The 20,668-nt window shown below is 35.8% G+C and overlaps 1 protein-coding gene and 1 long non-coding RNA gene across 3 annotated transcripts in view; one reads left to right on the forward strand and one right to left on the reverse strand.

Moving 5' to 3' along the window:
- LOC149785932 (somatostatin receptor type 2-like) overlaps positions 1–20,668 on the reverse strand; it is a 342,548-nt gene that overhangs the window by 116,081 nt on the left and 205,799 nt on the right. For both annotated transcript variants that reach the window (XM_089976170.1, XM_089976172.1), the window contains exon 2: positions 1,760–1,833. Coding sequence is in view for 1 of the 2 variants with exons in the window: in XM_089976172.1 (XP_089832298.1) it covers positions 1,760–1,833 (74 nt within the window). In the remaining variant the exon portion in view is untranslated. The remainder of the gene's footprint in view (positions 1–1,759; positions 1,834–20,668) is intronic.
- Positions 10,433–12,354, forward strand: LOC149785933 (uncharacterized). Its single transcript, XR_016425176.1, has 2 exons — positions 10,433–10,831; positions 11,865–12,354. It is a non-coding gene; the product is annotated as an uncharacterized LOC149785933 (long non-coding RNA).

Genomic DNA, 20,668 nt, shown 5'->3' on the forward strand with positions numbered 1-20,668 from the left:
AATGAAATTACAGAGCTGGTTTGACTCGAATGAGAGAAATGTTAACGAGGTCTAAATATTTTTGTCTTTTATTACTACAAGTCTTTTTAAGCCCATATATACAAATTACCATACCGTGGTGAGTGGATAAAGGCATAATAGTTCCTGTCCCCAAGGAGATTATCCTGCCAATTCTCAGAATTATCGTTGTTTTACTTTCGTTAATATGTGGCTCCAGGTAGTCTACATTAGCCATAGGCAGAATACTGTGAAGAGGGTCGCAGTGGGGCCGTTTGAGAACCATTATTCTGTAGCATTAGGCATTTGTCGGTTGGGAATGAGTTTCTATTATTAAGTGTTGACCAAAATTATGTTGGAAAATGTAATGTAGCACAAAATGAATTAGCAGACCAAACGACACCGGCATTTCATTTAAGACATCAGTTATTTCACAATGTAGACTGAAAACTGAGCCAAAGTTATACTTCGTTTATCTCATTTTTATTTCCGATAGTTTTCATGCTGCAAATGATGTTGAGACATGTTCGTATTACATTTCTTTAGAACGTTTTGGATGACGTCAGTGGTGACATAAAAATCATATAACAGCACATAATAGCATATTTGTTTAAAATCTAAATTCACGGACTTCCTATTCTAAATTCATTCTTTTACAAAACTTCATCATCATCATCTTTATTTTTTTTCAAAAAATATTACATGATATAATGATTCATACAAAAATCACTTGATTGCGATAAAAATCTTTCATAAGATTTAGCAAAAAAGTTTAATAAAATTGAGTGTTCGAAAATCTGCAAATACTTAAACTGTAGGAAACAATCCGTAGGAAAAATGATAGTGGCACGCGTTTGACAAACATAGATTTGCATCTCATCAGCTTGTTGCTTTGTATGGAAGGTTTCAAAATCGAAGAATTGGTAAGCTTTCTAACCTAAATCAAGTGGGAGATGAATATCACCTTTTGCCTGTATTACCTGCTATTGCCTATTTTAAGTTCATTACCACGCTATTATCCTACTAATACCAAATTAGCAAATTAAAACAATGTACTGACATGGACTGTAGTACTTAAAAACTAGCAATATTTAAATATACTCGCTTGGATAAAAAGATCGATACTTCCTAGATCGTAAATAGATGTTTGTACTTTCTTCCTCCAACATTCCCCGGCCCGTAAACTTTTGGTACCAATACTTCTGTTTTAAACCTTACGTCACACTAGAATCTTTACAACACAGCTGTTTGTAATCGTTCATTTGTCACACGTGTTTGTTTTATATGTGTCTTGCTTATGTACACATGTACAAACACTCTAAAGTATGTTAGCTTATGGTCATATGCTGACTTTGTACATTATCATCGAGAATTAGACTTTGAACTTGCAAAGACCAAGATTAAATCAGTTGTATATGATCAAACATTTCATTACTGTATAGCAGTATTGTATTCACTATTTCTTCATCTTGACACATTTTTTATGTAGAAAATACAGTATTGAAATATATATTTAAATGCACTTCAGTTTCAAGGCACAATGAGATGAAAAACAGCTGAACACTTAATACAAGTACCGTTGCAGAGAATGTATGTAAATTATATTCATTGATGCTCTATGCAATCATTTAAATATTAATACTTATTGATGTGATATCTATATTATATAGAAACTTCTGAAATGGGTTATTTTGTTTGATTATTGAACGTTTAAACGTCAGAAAGAAAAACAAGATTATCATCATATTAAATTGTAACTCACCTTTATTTGGAGCACAGATTATATCCCTTGGGAATCCATAGCGTCGCATTTCTAGGTTCTTGACATCATGGCGTCTGAAGAAAAAAAATGTTTTAAGAAAGATGTTAATTTTGATTGTCGTTAAGTGTTCATGAAAGACAGATCCTATTTATCGGTAATCAATGATATACAATGTATCCCTTGCATGCTGACATGCATGGATTCATCTGCAGAATGAAATTTACGGGTTCTTAAGTTACTCCCGTGAGAGCGATTGTCGTTGAGCTTAAGTTTAATTAGATGCGCCTCACATGACACATAAACTTGGTAAGATGTCTTTTACGGTTAAATAATATTTAGTTTCTTGTAATAACATTTTCTGGGAATCGATTGGTCTGTAAATCAATCAGCCCAATTAATCACACGGCATTATTTCTCTGCATAAGGTATTGGTTCGCCCAAATGCTACCCAGCAATCGGTAACACGTTCTGCTGTGGAGGCGAAAAAACAGATAGAATAACTTGGAAACTGGCCAGTTTACCAAAGGTAATTACCTGTATTATTCGTGGAGGCTAGAGCAGGTATGATTTTGGTTTTTATATGATACAAAGTCATTGGTGACCAAGTACTCACTGACAAAACTACAGTGCTTTAAGTGGAATACATTGTTTCACGAACGCGAACTATCGACCAAAGAGGCAACAAAGATACGAGTTTGAAGTACCGTTATCAGGTTCTTGTCTAGTTTATAAATCGTTGTATCATCAAAGTATGTACACACTTTACGCCTCTATATGACGTTGGTGAAACATGATTATCAACACAGTTCTATCATATGCTTCACTCGAAATCGAGATACCCTAACAAAAGCTGTGCGGAAAACCGGAAATTATACCATATTTATGCATCGTATTTTCGAAAGAGACATCTTCAGAGGATATATTAGTTAACGATTGCTCTTCACACTCCCAAGCTACAAGAAAAATACATAAAGGCGATCACTTCTCTGAAGAATCATTATCACGGTGATATGAAATATCCAGGGAAATATGAATAATCGGACTGACTAAAAGCTGAATGCTGCTACTAAAAGATTTTCTATCGTTTGAACCATAAACAGATCTGAGGAAAAAGAAACACATAATTGGCAGACGTCTTAAATATGAGAACAGTTTAGGTCCAGTACGATAATTATTGTAATTATGTAGTGTCATTTTCAGATCCAAGATTATTAACCAGATGTGGAAAATAAGGTAAACCTTTATTACAAATCATTATTTTTGCGACGTACAATGCATATTAAGTCATTTATATACCACAACAACATAATATAAGAATCTAAAAATAAAAGTGCCAATGAAATGAAAATTCCTTTGTTTAATGTTTCATCACTTCAGTGAAAAGAGTATTTGTCTCTAAGGCACTCCTATAGGAAATGCATGCAATTTAATTTGAGATTAAAATAAGCAATGCAACCAGAAACGCATTATGGGTATGCATAGGTGTAATGTTAGCAAAGCATTAATTGAAAAACTACAAGTATTCGTTCGTATGTGAGAGTGCCTTGAAAAATTGAAAAGATGCTGTTAATGTGCTGTTGATGTGTCACCATCCTTGCGAATGCATTAGAATTAAGAAAATAATTTATAATTTAATTGTAAATGTAACATATACTTGGATCGCATAGCAATTCTGATGTTTATTGCATTGAAACTCAGTTAAACAGTTTCCAATGACAGCTACCAATTCGTAGAAAATTCAAATGTATCGATGGTCAAATGATCACAGTGTCACTCTCCGATTTAGATATGGTTCGTAAGAATAATAGTCCGATCATGAAGTTGTATAAATAACGTGGCAATAGCTTTGTAAAAGTCTCAGAAATTATGATCAATATAATTTTTTTTTATTTTTGAAATTATTTTGTTCATAACATAGTATTCGATGGAGTTATTTGTTCCATACGAAAAAACCAGTTTATGATCAACACAATGTGCTATTTATATAGCGAAGTTCATTAATCATACAAAATATCAGAAACAGTAAACCTTTTTATGTAACAGAGTGCATTAAAACTGCTGCAGTAATATTTCAACTGACCATTCTGATGTTTATTGCCTTAAATATAGTTCCATCAGAAGAAGAAAAAATGGCTGATCATACATCATAGAACGTTTCACCTATTTAAAGAGTTTCCCAATTTGCTATGAAATGGTAGAAAATTAAACTGTATATATGGTCAAATATGGGTCGGATCACGATGTCAATCAATTATATAATGATCGCACCAATGCGATCAGAAAGGTGTCAATGCATTTTATAGTAATCGCACCAATGCGATCAGAAAGTTGTCAATCCATTACATACTAATCACACCAATGCGATCAGAAAGGTGTCAATCCATTATACAGTAATCACACCAATGCAATCAGAAAGATGTCAATCCATTTTATAGTAATCGCACCAATGCGATCAGAAAGATGTCAGTCCATTATATAATAATCGCACCAATGCGATCAGAAAGGTGTCAATCCATTATACAGTAATCACACCAATGCGATCAGAAAGGTGTCAGTCCATTATACAGTAATCACACCAATGCAATCAGAAAGATGTCAATCCATTTTATAGTAATCGCACCAATGCGATCAGAAAGTTGTCAATCCATTATATAATAATCGCACCAATGCGATCAGAAAGGTGATGAATGCGAATCTTGATGAATGACCTTTTCCTTACAGGTACGTCAAGTCGGGAAAACTTGATAGATGATATAATACATAAACTTTTAAACGTGTATAGTTGTAAATGATTTATATGATCATTTTGAAAGACCAGAAGAATTAAAATAACAAAATGTATTACTGACTAATGTTAGCATAAACCTAATCCAATTTTCTTTCGATTTCTCTAACTACGGTAAGTTACAGATTAAATTATCTTTAAAAAAGCACACATATTTATTTGTTCGAAATATAGTCAATGCTAAAAAATGATTTGAATTACATGAATGACAAACTGTCCTGAGGCTAAATTCCCACACCTAAACATATGTGTATCGTTCTGGGTAAAGGCTGATTCATGCCATATAGAACCGTAGTTGATAGGTTTGTTTTGTAAGCAGTCCCTACAATCCGTTTTTAGGAGAGAGACATACACATCGAAAATGAAATATTCTCAAAGAAAATAAGTTTCAACCGTATGAAAATCAACAAAAACTGACACAGAGCACAGTAAATGAGTTTACTCTTCCAAAACTCGTTATTGTTTTTACTATGAGAAGAGAATCCGACTGCGGTCAAATAGTATTACATACTTTGCGCATGAAATAGTCAATAAGCTGTTACAATGTGACGTATAAGTTCATTCGAAGTCCCTACATGTATTATCCAGATGTGGCATTTGCCACTTTGCTGACCATTGTAGTTTAATGCAGATCTATTCCAAATTGTTAGGCTTTACTTCATCTAGAAACCGTTCTTAAAACTTTTCTTCTCCAGCTCTTCGTTCTCAGTAATGAACGAAGAAGGCGTTGCTATTAAAAAAGTGTCCCTAACGGAGATTACTGCATGTTAATTTCTATAATAATGTATTTACTAATATGTTTTTTTAAAAATATATATTCATAAGTTGTAAAACAGATAGATGATCTAACTGATGTATATTATGATGCAAGTCATTGTGGGATTCAATTTGACAGATGCCAAACGCTAAAAGAGAGAATCCACCAGATAGTGTCTTTAGAAGTTGTTCCCATCTCGTAATAAGAAAGTGCCAGGATTGTTTGTTTTACAGACATCTTCTCTTCTGCAGCCGTATCCTTATCTTTATTCAGAAAATTATCATACCACTGTTTTGAAAAACATTGTTACACAACAATCGTTTATTAGGATACATGCACTAGTGGAATACTAGCGATATGGCAGGATGGAGAAACGAATAAGGTACTGGCAGTTGTACCCAGGGCGCTATGGAGCATGAGATTTCTTTGCCAATATATGTATCGTCCCACTCCAAATTATCACTTGTATCACCCCTGACAGTAATTTGTAACTGATTTATGGTTTGGTAGAAACGAATTAGAACTAATTCATTTGGCTGATTTGGGTTAGTTAAGGTGAGCCGAAGTTGAACTGCAGTTATTTACTTGGTACTTTTTCCAAAGTAAAACATTCACAGCTTACTAATTGAACAAATTAAAGATAATGTAAAGAATACATTTAGTAATTATGCCGAAATAAAACGTTACAGCTTAGCAATGGAACTAAGAAAAGATAATGTTTATGACATTATTGGTAATTACGATGAAATAAAAATTGCACAGCTTACCATTGGTTTAGATTTTGGAAGGAGCCAGATAAGCTTTTCTTATACCACAATACTTTTCCCTAGTAAGTGTATGATTCGAGCAAGTGCATATAAACCCGTGGTAAGCTTTTTCCCAGTCAAGTGTACTTATTGTACTATAGGTGTACTATATTTGCCACAGTCAGGCCAATACACTTATAAATTGACCAATATAAAAATTCCACAATTATTGGATTTTTACTGTCTGTATATCTGCCACCTGGTTTTCCATTTCTACCAAAGAGACTCGAACTCGATCATATTGTATCCTCAACGGACATCGAATAAATTTTGTTAATGGCGCTGAGGCTGTTTAACGCTGTCGTGAGGAGTTATGAACAGTTGCGACTGCAGCCGTAAATAAATATGTATCACCATCACTGCCCGCGACATTATCCATATAGTCCCGACAACAATTTCATGCATCTAGAATGGTTGATGCTGGGACTCCCGCAACACGCTGACCAATGTTTGCTGCTGTGGAGATTAAACACATTAGTTTGATGGCAATATATGCACCTTTGCATTTTACGAGTAGCTCGGTTGTGTGTGTGAGTGTGTGTGTGTGTGTGTGTGATTTTGATTTTTAACGTAGCTTTAGCAATTATTCAGTCATATCGCTACGATGTCTGCAGGGTGGCAGTTTATAGTGATGTCTAGCCTTGATGCATCATGCCGCAAACATGTAGCATGATGCCCCACACAGTCATATTATCCTGACACTAGGTCGACCAGTCCTAACACTAACCTCGTAATGCTGAGCGCCAAGCGAGGCAGCTGTCAGTACCATTTTTTAAAAGTCTTAGGTATGGCTCGGCCTGGGATCGAAACCACGACCTCCTGCATCCAAGGCGGACGCTCTAACAACTAGGCCACCGGAGCGGTATACTAGCTCAGTTGTCTTGGCGATTCCATCTTGCAGCTTTTCTTAGTTTACGTCTTTCACATCAATGGTTTATTCTAGTTCTACTTTTAATGATGTGATCGCGTAGTACAATTGCAGAACATGTCGACCCTGTTCAGGTTCAAGAAGCACACTCACTTCAAACCAATTCATATTTTTTTTTTCTAGCAACAACTTTCATACAATATAGAAAAGTTGTGATAAATATTTAGGTCTCCGGGAACCGTACGTTCGTTTGGCCATAGTACCAATTTCATATATAAACAAACCAATTATACCACTGAATAATGTCTGAAACAATTTTAATCTTTGTTTTTCACCAATAACTATTACACTTACAATTACGCCATTGTTGAGATACAATCGAGATAGTTATTAGTTGATTCAATGTTGTTTAACATATTCACTCGAAAATGAATTTGAGGTTGGTTCAAATGCACCTTATCATTGTATTAACCATTCCTAGGCTTTCTAACATTTTCCGTGCTCATGCAATGATTTCAAGCTGTATTCATACTGGCATCCCTTCATCCGCGTGGTCCCAACGAATGATTTTTTTATTCGATCCTATTCTAAACCGTATTTCAGTATATACGAGTGTTTTTTAATACTGTTTTAATTTTGATATGCATCTACAAATGAAGAAAAAATCGCTGTCGATTTTGGTTTCACTGCTCATCTGATTTAGCAACAATTTGACAATTTGCGTAGCGTCATCATCACGATAACGATAAATGTATTTTTAAACACAAACACCAGAGTCGGTTAAGTATTCGTCCAGATACATGTGAAATCCTTCACACAGACTTTCATTTCCGCCGACTAATAATGTTGATATTGTATTTTGTGTAAAATTCGCGAAGTTGCTTTTACTTGATACGTGAGATTAGTCTTACAAAATCTGACTTGGATAATTTTAACGTCACCCAAGTTTTCATTTTTGCCTCTTTAAACTGATTAAGTTTTAATCGGGTCAAAAGCATATAGACACTTCCAGTTAAAGTTTTCGGAGAAAGCCACAATATTTCATTCTCTTAACCTGATTTTTGCCAAATCCAACTTTGTGATAAGACATTATTATATTTGATAACGTAATTACTAATTTGAGGATACTGTACCTATTTTCCACAGATACGTAAAGGATCCAAATTCGACCAACCGCCCCCTCCAACATCATAGTCTTGTGGAGAGAATCGCAACATAACATCTGTAACCGCTGGAACCAGCTTCACATACACGTACATACAAGTACATGTCGACCACAGAACTAAAGTGTTCCAATGAAACGTGATAAATCGGGTACAAAGTAAAGACGTTGTGATCAATGTTTTGATGCCAGTCCAAATATGAGCACATATTGTGATATGCACGTGCTATATGATGGTGTAGTCGAGCACATATTCACACGAACATTTCATATACGCAACGTTTATATAATTGGATATAAAAACTGTATTTATCAGCCGTTTTATCTCGCTATAAGCCCTCACAAATAATAACACGAAATTGTATATCAGCCCTTGTAAAATGATTCTGAGTGCCTAATTCAGTGTCATCATAGGCAAGTTCCCATCTGGATATAGACAAAATATATTTCAGAACAACCTCGAATAACCCATCATTGAGTCTGATACCATCATTAATTTTGTCAGACTGACGTATCTACCCAATAATGTCCAACATATCGCAAGTTTCCTTTTACTTTTGGGTAGTGTCTTTTTTTTGACATAACAACAGACATTGCTAAATTCCTCAAGTATTTGCGGTGCGCAGCTTTTCCATTTTTTTAAATTTCATTTCGGTAAATAAATTTCAGTACGCATTTACTTCATTAATTTGCTCCTGAAAATCTTCATCATCACAGCTTGAGTGTTTGCACAAATCAACTTCAGATGATTCATCACCTTGCTCGCATCAAGTGTAGTCGGTGATATACTCACCTTCAGGCATTCTTTCTTGCACTATATTATACAAATTTATTATCTTTTTCTGCTCAAATGCTTGACAAAGTTTGCATCGTTGCTATTCTAAAATCATTCCTATGTTAATCAGTGGGGCGCGCCTGTGTTGGTCGATCCAAGCAAAATCTAATTTTAGTATCATTTTACCCGGCTAGGGTCTTTGTTTAACAAAAATTAAAATCACTAGTGCAGGACACGTACAATAATATTCGTCCATGTGAGGCATTTTTGTAAATTGTTGAATAACTTTACATAATGATGCTGGTGGTACTGATTATCCTGCCAATACTACAGCTGGATGTATTCACATCGGAATAATGGCGTTCTTCAACTGTGCACGCTGAAGCATTGATACAAAAGTGATCGAATGAAATTGTGTCAACGTCAAAATAACCATGACGATTATTGTACTCACCAGACAGAGATGATTACACAAAGCACAACTTCGTGGAGCCTCGTTACCATTTTCTTGTGTAATTCCACTCAGTCTCATATTTTGGTTTTGTAGAGATGTCGGCATATTTATCTGGGTGGGGGTGGGGGGGGTGGGGGGCAAACACGCAGTCGTATTAACCCTTAAGAACAAATACAAACGATGAAGTTTGGAGTTGTGCAGATGTTGCTGATGGTAGAGTTGTAGTAGAAACATAAACATTACGGATGCCTGTATAATCCCCTTCCCTGGCTATGGAATCAAATTTGTTATCGTTTATGCAGTCGGCAACAGCTTCAGTGCTGCCGTTTGTCGCTCACACCGCAAATGCGGGCCCATCAGGTACTATTACGAATGTCGGCTCTGGTGGCTTAGTGGCTAGAGCGTCCGCCTCGGGTGCGGAAGGTCGTGGGTTTGATCCCCGGTCGAGTCATACCAAAGACTTAAAACAATGGTACTAACCGCTGCCTCGCTTGGCGCTCAGCATTAAATGGTTAGTGTTAGGTCTGGTCGGCCTGGTATCAGGATAATGTGACTGGGTGGGACATCATGCTACATGTCTGCGGCATGATGTCCCAGTGCTAGACATCACTATAAACTGTCACACTGCAGACATCGTAGAACGTTAAAGCGACGTCAAAAAATCCGAAATCACACACTATTACTTTCAGTGGGACATAAGTACCCACCACGGTCTTACTGCACCAAAAAAACGTGTTCGTGACGTTTCGACTTAGACCCGCGCTACTAGTAGAAGATGTCGATTATTTAATAAAGACAACTGTTTAATTTGACTATACCAGTACAAACTCTTTTGGATGGTCCCATTTGCGGTCGTCTTGTTGAATCATTGCATGCAATTGGGTGTTCTCCACAACCGCATGTACTTATTGATTTCATACGTTTAATATTGTACTAAATGTCTATGAACATTTACGGATATTTCTCAGTCTGACCACACGGTTCTGATGAGGATATAAGCCGGGCATGCCACAAAAATGGATTTGACAAAGCTTAGGTGGCAGGGTCCAGTTTCGTAATTTGGCCCCTGGCAAATTTCTTAACTTAAGGCTATGGTGTGACTTTTTCAGCTATTATTGTTTACTATTTATAGATATGGATATATTTGTGAACTAGGTCTTTTGGGCTTGTGTTGTTCTTGAAATTGATGTCAGTCATGTACACCTTCCATAGTTGCTCTGCAGTATGTTGATAGTGAAATACCAATAGTTGGCTAGGAAGAAGAGCTAGCCTCCCATAGCAGTAGACACGTGGGTTCAAGGCAAGCCGAGTATCTCAAAAACGGCTTGGATGACAACTATTCTGAATTGCATCAAACTATTTAGTAGACAATGTTTTTCAAAAGTTTCATCCAGGGAAAGGGCTTGCGTTTGCACCGTGAGTACTACATGCTGTCAAAAATGGCATTTGGATGTGAAAAATGCAGGTATAAAATAGGGGTTGGGGTGCATAAACCTCTTCTGCTATGAACTGCCATTGACTTCTCTGGTCAAGTGAATACTATTCTTATGCTCTGTTTTAATATAGGTATCTAAAAATATGGACCTTTTTGACCTCACTTGTGTATTTGATTTTTTATGATTTTTTATACTAGGTCACTGATTGCGGCATTAAATTTGTACATAAAAACTGGACCCTGCCCCCTTAAGGAAAATTGATCATTTTTTGATGGTGCAGTCAGCCACATCTATTACACTTTTCTGTTTCTTTGTGTATATTTAAATAATTTTTATGCATTAGCTTTATTATATCTCCTTCCTTTTTCCATATATTACATAGTGTTGTGTGTGATGCTCTTTGGAGAGGGAGGTAACTGTGTTTTGTACCTCCATGTGAGGACTGTTTACATCATGACAAAGTAGCATATTTTGGATATAACTTACTAAATATGGGAACAAAATGGTAACCATAATGTATAGTCTTGCACTTTCTGTAGCTGTCAAGGTTTTGCACCTCTATTTTTATGAATACTATTCACATTTCAATACAGACACACCTAAACAATTGCATAGCATGTCAACATGTATTCTTTAAAGTAATTTAACTCCACAGGAGCAGATAGAATTCAGAGGAATCATACATAAACATACTGTTGTGAATATTGAATGTCACCAGTGGAATAGTCTTAGAAATAATGATGCATATGGCATATTACTTGGTATATTTTGGTGAGAAGAATGAAAGTTTTAGCACACCGACATAGTTTCTACCTTCATGACCCCACTCTGAAGTTGACATAAGAGATTCATATCTCACACTTGGGTGATAGTAGAAAATGTTTCAATGTTATGTATATATCTTGAAATTTCTAGGTTCAGTTAACAAAGGGGGAAAAGCTTAAAATTAAGTGGCAGCTTCATGCATTTGACAATGCACATACAGTTTCTCCTCTGAAAGTCTTATGTTTTCACTGAATGTTAAAAGTACATCAGTATCACTTGTTTCTTTTCTTTTTGCAGGTGTCAGTTTGCATAGTGAGAGATTAGGATTAATCGGTTAGTCATGCTGAAAGAAACAATAGCTTCAATCTCATCCAGATAGTCATTCTGATCTAAGTGCACAAGAGAGTGACTTTGACGGACAGACTTAGCTTCTGCAGTTGTTTTATGGTACGTGCTTATCAAAAGCCAAGCCGGTGATATGCTTTTTACCTTGAACTGGATTTTCCACTATAAATATTTGTTCTATACCTTATCTTATTATTTACTATGATTTTGTAAACTCCAGAAAACATTAAAGTCAGTTGTAAGTAAATTAGTGTCTGAGAAGAAATTTCTCTGTTAAACTGTATTGAGTAATTTGTATATGTATGGTCAATTTCATTGGCTATGTATCAATGAATTTATTTGATATGTCACTCCTTGTAAGTTTTAGGGTCCTACACATCAGTATATCAATATTCCAGCATTGTCTAATGTTAATTGATTAAACTTTGACTTTTCCAGACTAGCTAGACTTGTGTTGCGATTACCCCCCCCCCCCAATATACACTCACACAACACTGATGTTGCTATTAGCATCTCCAGAATGATAATGAAAAGTTAGGAACCACTTCTTTTATATCAGTCTAAGAGTACTTCTAAAGTTCATGATTTACTTAAATGTGTGATTTCTTTAAGTTTGCTAGAAGAGTTTAGAGAAACTTTTCACTGCTGTCACTGACACCTAACATAGCATTTCTGTTATTCCCTCCTAAAATGTATAACTTCCAGATCTCTTCTTGACATTCATGAAACATTGTAAAGGAATTTTGATTTTGTACTGATGCTATGGTGGTAAACAAAGACCAAGAGCATTGTAGGTTGCAAACAATTTGAAATCTTTCAAGAAATGCAGTCAGTCATAATTCACAATGTAAATAATGCAGTGCTTTTTGCCGCAAAGAGGTAACTTTTTTAAAAGCATAATACCATTTTTAGTTTTGTGCACAAAAAGTTTTCCTTTATACCATTGTACTAGATAATGTCTAAATATGTGATATGTACACAACTTTTGACATAAACCATTTTGAGCCAAACCCTTAAGGTGGCAGGGTCCAGTTTCGTAATTTGGCCCCTGGCAAATTTCTTAACTTAAGGCTATGGTGTGACTTTTTCAGCTATTATTGTTTACTATTTATAGATATGGATATATTTGTGAACTAGGTCTTTTGGGCTTGTGTTGTTCTTGAAATTGATGTCAGTCATGTACACCTTCCATAGTTGCTCTGCAGTATGTTGATAGTGAAATACCAATAGTTGGCTAGGAAGAAGAGCTAGCCTCCCATAGCAGTAGACACGTGGGTTCAAGGCAAGCCGAGTATCTCAAAAACGGCTTGGATGACAACTATTCTGAATTGCATCAAACTATTTAGTAGACAATGTTTTTCAAAAGTTTCATCCAGGGAAAGGGCTTGCGTTTGCACCGTGAGTACTACATGCTGTCAAAAATGGCATTTGGATGTGAAAAATGCAGGTATAAAATAGGGGTTGGGGTGCATAAACCTCTTCTGCTATGAACTGCCATTGACTTCTCTGGTCAAGTGAATACTATTCTTATGCTCTGTTTTAATATAGGTATCTAAAAATATGGACCTTTTTGACCTCACTTGTGTATTTGATTTTTTATGATTTTTTATACTAGGTCACTGATTGCGGCATTAAATTTGTACATAAAAACTGGACCCTGCCCCCTTACTATTCGAGTTGTTGTTGGCACAAGAGGAATTATTTTTTAACATATCATTGTCATGCTGAGAGTCGCTGTAACAAACAAACCTGGTTGAAAATCACTGAAAACGGAGATATCAGTAACATCGGAGTTTCGGTTGGGATTATCATCATTATGTTCATCATATTAATGCTACAACAAAACATTACATGGGTAAACAAATCGCTAACATGTACAAACCATCACGTGTAGTTGGTTCATTTGTAAAGTAAACACAATTGTTTACCAACGAGAAAGAGACAAAGTATAAAGGCATAATAAATGGTCGAATTGTTTTTTACTGACGTGGATGGCATTGATTAACCTAAACCTTACATCTAAGTCCAGATTGTATTTATTGATCATAACTGGTTATTATTGTGAGTAGGGTCAATTACCAATATTAATCAGAAATCGGCCTGATGAACGATTTGTAATACGCAACGAACCCGACGCTGGTTTTTCAAAATCTTTCAAATATACGGTAGCATTATAATTAGCAGCTGAAGATTAAATTCATTTTGAAGCATTTCACATCTTTCTACTTTGGCACTGTATTATCGTTAGCGTTTCTGTTGAAAACTGATATCATACTTACATATATGTGATTGACTCAAACCGCGGAGATGAGGTTGCGGATGTTAGACCAATTAGCAGCAAATGTTAACAGACAGTGTTGGGAGAATGAAAAGCACCGAGAGATCCAAGCTGGATTTACAGACAATAAGAGTCCACTACAAAAGCCGAATTTTCATACGCGAGCTTTTAGTCGATTACCACTCCGCGTCATTATATGACTGTAGATGCTTGCTTCTGACACTTCACATGTGTCGGCTTATTAACGCTAATAGTCCACGAGTTGCAGAACGTGTTTGGCTATTTTGCTTATATAGTCCGAAGTCATTAGGAATTTAGGCTGTGACCTAGAAAATTAACAAAATTAAAAAAACCGCCATAACCATACTATTCCACTTGGCAGGCCCTGAAATAAGAAAGTATATCGTTGAAACAAAGCACGACACCAACTCGAAAATCGCCATCTATTGTGCGCGCACATGCAAATGTTTCAAATGTGTTGCGACGCTTGTTTTTTAACCTAAAAGTGTCTACGATTATCGTGCCATCTTCAAGTACTGACTGTATGAATTATGAATCTTTACATTGGAATAACACTTCACAGAAATGTTACATTTTTCTAGGGTGTTCTATCAACTCTGCGTATTTGATTTTATCACAAATACATTCAGTGGTTTGTATACGTCCGAGTGTCACTAGTATTTGTATATGTCAGACTAAAATTCTCTCTAACTGCTTTCTCTTTGGTGATCTTCGCTACTGCTACTTAATTAGCATGTCAGTTCGAGGTCATCATTGAATTATTCATTCGTTTCATTGTCTGAAAAGTGTCAAGTTAAGTCAGCACATCATATCTTCCAGCACAGCTCTCAGCTGGCCAGTATTTACAAAGTGCCTTCTTTCATTGGGGATGTATGCTCCAAAGCAGAGTTCCGACACTGAAGCATAACGGGCCAGATTTTCTTTACTGGTGTTCGTAAACGGAAAATAAAATTCATATAAAATGATACAGGTCATTTCAAGCATTTTCATCCCACACAAGATAGCTCATTTAAGGCCAAAGAGAACCCCAGCTAGCTGAATAAGCCAATGCCTCTAAAGGAAAACTGTCTTGACAATGTGAAACTTGAACAATCCATTACGAATCTGACTTTTAACGGACAAATTGTCTGCTTAACGTTCAAATGGGCTAGACTTTCAGAACATCAAAGGATGACTTCAGCATTGTCCAGAAAATTTATTTTGTACCTGAAACTGTTGTGGCCGTTTGCTTATGTGAATGGTCATAGCAGTTGATTTATCTACAGGTTTGACCATTCGTTCGGTGATTTCACTCTTTTGAGGCAGACACATTTGAAAACGAGATGCATTTGGATATACTTAAGAGTTCTATATACAGAATAATTGTTACAAATCAAAGGATAGCTGTTTCTCAAATAATGGTTATCAATGGGGCTAAACACATTTTCTACAAAAATATTTACTTTTTGTGAATGTTTGTAGTTTCAGGGCATCTTCTGACAGAACACTTAAGTGTAGATCAATTAAGAATTACATTTTCTAAAGTCTTCTACAGAACTATACCGTATTCTAATGTGTTTTCACTTGTTGCTCAATGACCAAATTCAATATAGAGTTCAATGTTAGCAAAGATTATTGTATTGATAACAACTGTTAGATTGCAAAGAGCTATCTTTCGTCTCTCTTTTACACCTTATTCTCTTATTACTTATTTCCTTTTATTTGAAAAAAATAATATCTGGCACTGTACCAAACACGTTAACATCATTCACTTTCTTGCTGGAAGCAAGTCAACGAGTTCGTCCTTCTGATAGAGAACATATCAATCAATCTATCTGGTGAATAACACATGATGACTCAATCGATGTATCTGACAGATGCTTGCTGATGAGAACGCATTTATTCGACCGAATTCAGAAGCTTTGTCGTTGGGACAAGGGTGTACGCTTGAGAATGCGATAAGAAAACAGAGTGCTGCCAAACACCCATACTTACAGGACGTGTATATGTTTTCGTTCTTTCTAACAGACCTAAACCTTGTGTCACTTTATGAATGACTTGGTAACTCATCTACCTACTAACCACGCTGAATAATAGATTGATAATGTTTCGACATTTGCACAGAATACACTATGTCAACGTTCATGCAAGAGAAAAACAAACTGTCAAAAATATTCAAAAGCAAACAAAAAGAGCAAAAATGCAGACCTGTGCTTTTAAGAAACAAATGTTATATGAAGGGATGAGCTATATATATATATATATATATATATATATATATATATATATATATATATATATATATATATATATCAAGAATACAAACCATATGGCGAATAACAATCCTTTTAAGTGCACTTGATCCAGCAAGGGATCAGTGTGTCAGGGATTGATTAAAATAAATGATATAAACTGACAACGAACAGCGCGAAACTAGTATCTAGCTAGCCTGAGCGCTTTCGACTCTTTAATGAGTCTTTTTCAAAACCAAATACAAAACATATACAAGACAAACCAATAAAACAGAAAAACCGTTATGTTTTCAAAACTTTACATGGCTGTTCCTACAGGAATTCAATCTTTTAACTTTATTATGTTTTGACTAGTTTATTTCAGCTTGTTGCTGATACTGGAAATTATTTGTATTGACCTAAAATTGATGAGCCATAACGACATCTGTTATTTTATGTAAATCTATGTAAGCGCATATTATATCCCGGATATTTCATTATTTTAGTAGTCATAGGCTATTAAGCAAATGTAGAGAATTCAAAAGAAAATGTGTTGGCCGCAAAATATAATTTTATTTGGTTATGGTTGTCTTTTTCTAGTCTTCTTGGTTTAAACCGTTTGGTTTCGATGTTCTAAGGAGGCGTATCCAGTAAGATTCCTTTTATTTCCTAGTTTGGTGACTCCAGTTGGGGTTGTGAACAATTGCAATAAAGTGTTATATCATTGAAAGTGTGGCATGGGGAGAAGTGTTCCGCGACCGCCTTCTGTACATCCAATCAGGTCTATGAAGGTCGATACTTTTGTGCAGCTATTTCAGTTTCTCTGATATATTGAATGCGATAGATCTTACATGTGATGGGATAAATACATTCTATGGTTTGCACGTTTTGTATGGACCATGTATGTTTAATTTTTCTTTAGTCACTTTGCTAGAAAATGTCCTGGTCTCTATTATATGTTGACAGGTTTTGCACCTTTTATCGCCACATGGGCCAGATTGACTGGGGTGGTCTTGGTTAGTGATTAACGTTAGCTTCTCCCTGACTAGGATGTCCCTGAGGTTTTCTGGTCTCCGGTAGGATACTACAGGTTTGTTATGGAGGATTAACTTTAGTGCGTCCGACGATTCCACGATTCGCCAGTGTTTCTCGATGATTTTGCCTACTTTGGGGATGTCTGGATGGTAGTCAGGATAAATGGTCGGTGTCCTCAGTGCAAGGTTATAAGAGATGTTCATAATTCAGTATTTTGGATGACAGGTGCTTGGGAGGAGATACTTTTGATTGTCGGGTGGTTTGGAGTAGATGTCTATATGGAGTTTGTTTTCCACCAGTCTGGTTGTTGTGACCAGAAAGACGTGGTTTGAGTTGGAGACTTCTGCCTTGAATTTTATTGAAGGGTGGAAGTTGTTTCCTTTGATACGAACTCATCCAGACTTTCTCTTCCTTGTTGCCACTTCATTTCTATCTTATCGATAAAGCGTACCCACTTATATGGTGTAAATTCAACCGCTGCTGAACGTTGATCCTCCAGTTTTCCCATAAAACTATTAGCATACGAAGGGGCCATTTTTTACCCATTCAGGTTACATTAATTTGGAGCTAGTTTGCTTCATTAATTCAAAGTCATTGAGTGTTAGGACAAGCTACAGGAGCTGGACTAGGAATTGTGTTGGTGGATTGTCTACAGTTCTTGTTTCTCATTCTTTCCTACACGACTGTATCCCTTGGTTGTGCGGTATACTAGTTTACAAATATGTGACGCCTAATGAAATAAGCAAATTATCTGTGAGTAATGGTTTACTTGCTTTGCTTTTTGTCAGGTAATGTGTCGTGTCCTTAAGGTATATATATATATATATATATATATATATATATATATATATATATATATATATATATATATATATATATATATATATATATATATATATATATATATATATATATATATATATTTATATATAAGCATATAATCCGAAGACACCACTGCTAAGACCAAGGACACGCTCCAAAAGCATGCATACTACAGCCACAAAGAAGAAAGAGATGCAGACAATCTTGTTATATATTTCAAATAGGTGCATATTTCATGAAGGTGTATTGATATGTAAATCAGCTTTAAATACTCTCTAACAACAGGGGTATCCTATTTTTTCACACATGGACATAACCCAAGAGCTAAAGTGGGATAATGCGACATGTTCAAATGCAAAAGATGTTGGGTAGTGTTATAACACAGTACGATACACATGACAATGCAGTGTTATAACAATGTTACTCAACTATTCAATAATATAATCATAATCTCGTTGATTAATAGAGAGCGAAACTGACGAAAGTGTGAAAAAACGATCATCTCCATCTGCATTCAAATTTCTTATATCAATTCGATGGAAATGTGGATGAATTTCCAACTGAAATACGTTGGTCATTCATACAAATGTACCTGCCACTCGCATATAAAACTGGAGATGCGTCATATCTTCTTTTTTATTATAATGATACGGTTGTTGGAGAAAACAATGGAAGGATCAAGTTCCATGTCATCAAAAATTTAAATTTGCTGAATGACATCTCATTTAGTAAATCAATACAACCTGTCTCATCGAATTACCTTTCAAAAGAAAACAATTACGAATACAAATCAATTAATTTCCTGATGACACGACCAGATGATATTACAATGGAATGATACTAAACAATACAATGTCCACTTAACAGGTAAAAACGATTTAGTTTAGGTTACTCTTTTAGAAAATAGATTAAACAACAATCCTTGTGGAAATTAGTTAAAAACATTATTTTTCCTCTGTCGCTAGAGACTACTATGGGTCACAGGTCAAAAATAAAAAGACAATTGTTGATTTCTAATAATAAATCATTATATTGTGTCAATATTATTAAAATGTTTTTCTTCGTATACAAGATGATGATGATATACATATATATATATATATATATATATATATATATATATATATATATATATATATATATATATATATATATATATATATATATATATATATATATATATATATATATATATAATCATCATCATCATCATCATCATCATCATCAAACCCTGAACCCAAGAGGTTGTTGGGGCACCACCTTTGACTTTACAACCAAATGTCTCCATCTTTCCCTGTACTCTACTGCCCTATGGGAATCTCCAAATGTCATGCCGGTCCACTCCTTAATGTTGTCTTTCCATCTCTTTTTTCTGTCTGCCTCATAGTAGTTAGAGCGTCCGACTTGGATGCGGGATGTCGTGGGTTCGATCCCCGGCCGAGTCATACCAAAGACTTACAAAAATGGTACTAACAGCTGCCTCGCTTGGCGCTCATCATTAAGAGGTTAGTGTTAGGACTGGTCGGCATGGTGTCAGGCTAATGTGACTGGGTGGGAAATCATGCTAGATGTCTGCGGCATTATGCCCCAGTGCTAGACATCATTATAAACCGCCACATTGCAGACATCGTAGCGATATGACTGAAAAAATGTTAAAGCTACGTTAAAAATCCAAATCACATCCCATCTGTCTGCCTCTACCCTCGCACTGTGCCTTACAAGATTGTTTTTGTTAGTCGAGATGATCTTGAGACATGACCGTACCACTTCAGTTTACTCTTTTTTACAGTGGTCAAGAAGTCTTCATAGGATTCGATGGCTCATTAGATCATATTGTGGACTCCTTCGTTGATTACATGGTCAATGTATGAGATGCCCAAGACCTTGCGGTAGCATCTCATTTCGATGGTTTGAACCCTTCTTTGTAGATCTGATGTGAGCGTACATGTTTCACAAGCATACAGAAATATGGATATAACAAACGCTTCAGCCTAATTTTGGAACCAAAAACAATGTTGGTATCTGTCCATATGTCTCAACCTTGTTATTGCTGATGTCGTCCGGGCAATCCTGCGAAGTAGTTCTGGTCTGGTGCCCTCATCCGTGATAGCTAATCCCATGTACTTGAAGCATTTGACTTTTTTCAGCTTCTATCCACAGACCTCTATTTCTGCACTGATGCCGTTGGTGTTGTTTGTAATCAGTTTGATGTTTTCGACGCTAATCACCATACTGTATGCTGTGGAAGTTGTGTCGACGCGCTCTACCAAGTCAACCAGTTCTTTTTCCTCTCCTGCTAAACCATCAATGCGAAGGTTGATGATTGTTCTTCCTCCGATGCTAACAGTGCCCATGTGCGCATGCAAGGCATTATCCATGATCCTTTCCAG

Source organism: Sinohyriopsis cumingii, chromosome 12 (genome assembly GCF_028554795.1).
Source record: "Sinohyriopsis cumingii isolate HCF-2022 chromosome 12, ASM2855479v2, whole genome shotgun sequence".
NCBI lineage: Eukaryota > Metazoa > Mollusca > Bivalvia > Unionida > Unionidae > Sinohyriopsis > Sinohyriopsis cumingii.